General features: G+C 39.0%; 1 protein-coding gene across 1 annotated transcript; it reads right to left on the bottom strand.

The window, feature by feature from the left end:
• Positions 1-2,983: 2,983 nt before the first annotated feature.
• npy (neuropeptide Y) lies at positions 2,984-6,047 on the bottom strand. The gene is made up of 4 exons (XM_074614067.1): positions 5,894-6,047; positions 4,851-5,038; positions 3,383-3,472; positions 2,984-3,298 (listed from the first exon to the last, which is right to left on the bottom strand). Exons 2-4 carry the CDS (start codon positions 5,036-5,038, stop codon positions 3,277-3,279), a joined length of 300 nt encoding a protein of 99 aa, XP_074470168.1. The 5' UTR covers positions 5,894-6,047; the 3' UTR covers positions 2,984-3,276.
• Between the last annotated feature and the right edge of the window lie 232 nt (positions 6,048-6,279).

Raw genomic sequence — 6,279 nt, 5'->3', positions numbered from 1 at the left:
CCACTTTCAGGTGTAATTACCCACATACATTATTATTATTATACTATTAGGACTTAAAGGGGACATATTATAAAAAAGTGAGATTTTCATGTTTTTTTATTATAAAGCAGGCTTAAGTCCTATATAAATACTGTGAAAGTATCTAAACGCTCAATCCACAGGGAAATACACACACCCCGTATTCAGAAACTCTGCATTTGAAACAAGCTGTCAGGATTTCTGTCCATTTGTGATGTCACAAATAAAAAATATTTAGACCTGTTACCCAGTTTTAAGCATAAACATTCTAAATGTGTCCCAGTTTATTCCTGGTTGCAGTGTATGTGAATTACATCAACTGACAGGAAGTACACATGGACCCAAGCTGTTGCCTAGCAACACAATTCTGTTGGAATTCCGTCGCAATTCCGTTGATATGCACTAAAAGTGTTTAAGGCAGACAGTAAATACAGGCATATTCAGGGCGACAGTATGAAGAAAATAACGTTTTTTTTTAACATTACAGCATGTAAACATGTTCTAGTAGAAACACAAAATACAAGTATGAACCTGAAAATGAGCATAATATGGGACCTTTAAAGAAGTTTAAACATGCACTATCTCCCTTTAAACATGCACTATCTGCAACCATCTTGGACTCTAACCACTGGCGCACTTTACACTTACTTACACTATACATCCTATATACCACTTTATAGACTGCACACATGTACATATTACATTTATTTATTGCACATACTACATTTATTTATTGACGGACTGCATACACTATGTTCACCAATTCACTCTGTATCTTTTATATCTCTATTATTGTTTTTATAATTTTTGTATACCTTTACCTCTCCTGTGTTTCACTCTGTTTGCTGATGTTGCTGCTTTGACACCTGAATTTCCCTCCAGGGATTTATAAAGGTTCATCTTATCTTATATTAATTATTAGTTGATTACTTTATAGTTCTCACCAATTGTTTTGCACTGAATTTCTGAGTGGTGGATGTAAGAAACACAATTTCGTTTTAATGTGGAGCATAAAAATGACAAATAAAGGAATCTTGAATCTTGAATCTTGAATCTTAAATATTCAGCTTACCCTCACCCATCACTCCCTGCCATTATGAATCCAAAGTATTCAGGATCATATTTCCTCATCACACGCTTTGGAGCTTTTACTGGTGCAGGGTTGTCTCCAACATTACAAAACGTTCCATTTTGTGTCACTGCATCCGAGGGGAGACTCGTGGGTACCCATAAAACCCATTTTCATTCACATATCTTAAGGTCAGAGGTCAAGGGACCCCTTTGAAAATGGCCATGCAAGTTTTTACTCGCCAAAATATTGCGTAAATTTGGAGCGTTACTGAGCCTCCTTCCCGACAAGCTAATATGACATGGTTGGTACCAATGGATTCCTTAGATTTTCTAGTTTCATACCAGTATACCAGTATCTTCACTCTAGCTCTTAAACTGAGCCCGCTACAACCTCTGAAATACAGAATAGCAGGTTAATCTAACCATTTGGCACTACCTTCGCGGCCCACTATGTGGTGCTCTGAGGCCCAACAGTGGGCCCTGGCCCAGTGGTTGAGAATAGCTGATTTAGGCTATGATTATTAAAGTAGGCTACTTTAGCTCTTTTTTTTTTGTACATGCACGCCTCTGCTCGGTGCCTTCATATGCTTGATGTAGCTTACAATGCATCCTTAAGGTTCATCACAAATTGTAAAGCTCTGACTCACCACTGTGAGTTGTACTCTGGGGTGGGATGGCCTGCACTGGCAACCCATAGGCTCTCCCATTGGTACGTCCTTATATATAAGGTATATTGAATATGTACATACCTGTCACTGTAAACATAAATCATACTCACTGTATATACAGTACACATACATCTCCACATATACACATGCTGTACACATGTGTATAGACATTATATTTTTTCTTTTCTTTTTATTTGTATTATTGTATTCTATTATTCTGTTATTTCTATTCTGTGCAAGTACATGCAGAGAGCTGCATACAAAACGGAGTCAAATTCCATGTATGTATATACTCGGCGAAATAAACCTGATTCTAATTTATATCTAGAATTAATTCAAGTCAAGTCTTCAACTCATGATTGAGTGTCATACTAGCTTCTATTTTATTAATGATTGAATACTCATTCCACACTAAGGGTAAAATGTTGAACCACCACATGAATACCAAGAACCTTTTGGGTTATCTCATTTCCATTGCAGACTGTGTGTCTGCAGTGCTTCTTCTTAACTGCTTGATTTGTGCTCTATGGGCTGATTTGATGTCAGGTTGCGGTAGGCTAACCACTCGTGTAATTGCAATAATGCTACTGGAAATGCCATTTCTCCCTTCATTTAGTTTCAGAGTAGGTACTTATCCTTATGGCCACAAGAGAGCGCCATTAGCTACCCAATTGGCAGCTTCAAAGTGACTGATGTTTTCTGAGTATATAAGCTTTTACTGGACCATTAAGGCCTTGCTAGACCCAATTTAACTGCACCTTTTGCTCCATTATCCAGTGTCAGGGAGCTATGTTAGCTGCTACAGTCATGGATTTCAGCAGGGAGGCAAGGTGTGGCACAGCAAGTCCAAACATGATCTCATCATAAGGGAAGACATTAAGCGAACAGTGTCTGAGATGTGTCAGGAGAGCAGTTGTAAAAGTCATTTTGACGTCAGGGGAGCATTCAGGATCAACGTTGTCTCTAATCTGACCACTGGGTGACCTTTATCGAATAATCAATCACACAGAATATTCAAGACAATGTCAGCCATCAATCATTGTGGCATCCCCCCCAAACCCCCCCCAAAAAAACCTCTGCCTGGGTGACATTTTGAAACATTAGACTTTTCCATGGTTTAGTGAATCAACTCCCTGACTCCCTCAGTTTGTTTCAAGAGAACTTTCCAAAATCTGATTCAAATGTGATCCATTCCGCCTGTAAAACAGATGCAAAAAATACATCTCTTCAAACAATTAATCTTTAATAGCACAATTATACAATACAATCAACATGCCCTCCCCCACATTACTTTTATGTTTCACAGATGAGAACTCTGAATAAACTATTTACAATTTTATGGCACAAGCAGTTGTGACTGTAGCTGATGAGTAAGGAGGAGGGGTTGAATATACGTGGCGGCTCATGAAGGTAAAAGGGACAGAGGCAGGGTGGTCGTTTGGTGTAGGAGGGTATGTAGTGACGGATGTGTAGAGGTCAGAATGTCAGCGGTGAGGTGGAGCCAACACTGATGACAGCATCACCACAATGATGGGTCATATCTGGTGAGAGAGAGAAGCAAAGGTCAGGTCAGCTTCCTGTGAGAGTTACAACAATGTCACACTCACAGTTTTACACACACACACCTTGACTGTGGGAGCGCGTCTATGCTTTCCTTCAACAGCAGCTCTGAGACCAGTGTGTCCAGAATCTCAGGACTGGACCTCTTTCCATACCTGAGACACAGAAAGAGAGACAGACAGATGGTAATTTAAAGGGCATAGCACCAACATGGACCTTTGGGATGTCAAATGGAAAAACATCAGAGAAAAAAGAGACTGGATTGAGCACAGGGCAATAAATAATGGAAACTATTACTCTGCGTGTCCTTGTGTCATAACTCTAATTAGAATCTCAGTGAAGACTGAACACAGCCAGACCGAGACTCCGCAAGGGCGGACAGGAGTTGCATAGCAGGTGGTCATATTTCCCTTTTCTGTCCCTCAGATGATAAACTGTGCCGGCGCTCTTCTCCCCCCCGGGTGGCTTAACGCCTGCAGCCGGTATGCAAGCCCCTGACATTCAGAAGAAAGCTGAAAACTGTGGGTGATTGGACACACCATGCTGGCCATGGCAGTCATTTCTCCCCAGGTTTTTCTTTTTACAGGTGGTAAATGGGCAGCGGGGTGTGAGAAGCTGCAGCCAGACCAGCAGGACGTAGACTGGAAGCTGCAACAGGCAAAGCTTTAGGTGAACTTTGTTTGTTTGATGTCAAATGTTTGAGCTTTTTTTTTATCAGATTATCACATCAAGAACATAACAGAAAATGCCAAATGTTGAGGAAAGTTTCCTATAAGTACCATTATTAGTTGGATGATAGCAGAGAAACTGAAGAAAATATATTTTTTTCACATTAAATATACTATTTTTTTGTAGAATCTTGAAGCCATGATGACAAACATGAAAATTAAAAAAAAAGCCAAATGTCGAGGAACGTTTCCTATAAAGACCATTGTTAGTTGGATGATAGCAGACAAACTGAAGAAAATATAATCTTTTTCACATTAAATATCTTATTTGATTGTAGAACCTCCAAGAATTATGGATCAATGCCATGGAAATAAATCAATGCCAATTATTGAGGACATTTTCCTAGAGACCATTGTTAGTTGGATTATGGCAGAGAAACTGAAGAAAATATTTTAGTTTTTTTCACATTTTTTGTAGAACCTTGCAGCCATGATGATAAACATGAAAAATAAATAACTAAATCCTGCATTCCTACTCAGCAGAACTTGGAACTGGTACAGTATTTAGAGCTATGGGAGAAAATATAGCTTAAAGTGGAAGAATACTGAAGAACCACTGAACTTACAAGCATGTTTCATTTGATAGCAGCCATCTCATTAGACATTTGTAGAATTGGACAGAATAGAATTAAATAAGACTAGAATAATGTGTACCAGCCAGTGGACAAATATTACCAATCATTTGAGGAGTAGTATCCCTTGTAAATAATCAGATTAAAGCTGAAATCAAATCATCTCCAGCTCTCTTAATAAGCTTTCTGTTCTCTTATCTTCTTGCAGAGAGGTGTAATTAAAGTCCGCCTACCTCTGTCTTGTGATGAGGTTGATGTAGTGTCTCAGGGCTGAGTAGTACTTGGCCAGATCCTCCGCCGGGGCGTCATCCCCGGGGTTCTCCGGTTTCACCGGGTATCCCTCCGTCAGGCTGCCCAGGCACAGCAGCGCCCACAGCAGGAAGCCCACAGTCCCCAACCAGCTCACCAAGTTAGGATGCATCTGATCCAGAGGAGACAAGTAAGAACTCTTAGTCACAATCAGAATCGTGTTTATTGCCAGGTGTAAGAGGTATACACTAGGAATTTGCTTTGGTTTTGTTGGTGCAAGTTAAACAGTATAATAACAAAAGAATAGATAAAAACGTTAGAATAAAATAAGAATAAAAACATTTAATTTCTACCAATATACAATATACAAAATAAGCTATAACCGAAAATAAACATGATATAAACAGATAGTGCAAATATTGCCGGTGTGCAAACAATGTGCAAACAATTAATCCACACCTTTGATCACTTTAAATTCCCCTTTTCCGTTTTAAAGTTATTGTTATTTTTTATTTGAGCCATTGTTTGAAAGAAATAAATATGTAGTTGCCCTCTGGTAGAAGATACCGGACCCCCAGGACTCTCACCAGCAGACTGAGGAACAGTTTTTTTCCCCCAGGCCATCAGACTTTTAAATAGATAATTCATACGACACCTTCTCACACAAAAACATATCTTATACTGTATATACTGTATATGTTCTTAATATGCCTGTATATATTCGTAATATGCCATTGTACAAAGTATTTCTTCTTTATAATTGTAATGTAAATGTAATTGTAATGTAAATGTAATATAATTTATTATTTTAATGGAGCTTCCCAGCAAAAACCTGTACAACCGGCGTGACAATAAACATCTTGCATCTTGAATAGTTGGTAGTTAAAAACATTATTATTAGTAATAGATTTCCTATAATAAAGACTCTTGAAGCTGCATAACTATAGCAGACAATCATCAAAAGTCATGTGGAGAGACTTTAAAAGAAGTTTCATAACAAATATCAATCAAATATCAATGTACTTACATTTCCCAGAGGTTCAGAGGGAGATTTGCGCGCTGTCTCCTGAGGCGTCTCTTCTGCTCTTCTGTGCGCTCAGTTGCGCGCCTGGTTTTATATCCCAGAGCGCCAGACGCGCTGCAGAACAAAACCGCGTCAGAGGCTGCGCTCCGTTCAGCGCAAGTCTTTTTGCCTTTCTTCACGTGAACGTCACCGGTGATGCTGTCATTAGTGTTTACACAAATTTAAAAGACGTAAAATAATGCAAACTAAAAATAGAATCAGTTAATAAGTCTTCGCCCCCCCCCCCCCTCCAATGAGTCAGAATGGATTAGGGATGAAGTCGTTTGTTTAAAAGAAGGTGACCAATCCAGCTGCAGCAATTATATTCTAGGACACTAATCAATAAGACT

The sequence above is a fragment of the Sebastes fasciatus genome, chromosome 17 (genome assembly GCF_043250625.1).
Source record: "Sebastes fasciatus isolate fSebFas1 chromosome 17, fSebFas1.pri, whole genome shotgun sequence".
NCBI classification, from domain to species: Eukaryota; Metazoa; Chordata; class Actinopteri; order Perciformes; family Sebastidae; genus Sebastes; species Sebastes fasciatus.
This window is presented reverse-complemented; position numbering and strand designations above follow the sequence as displayed.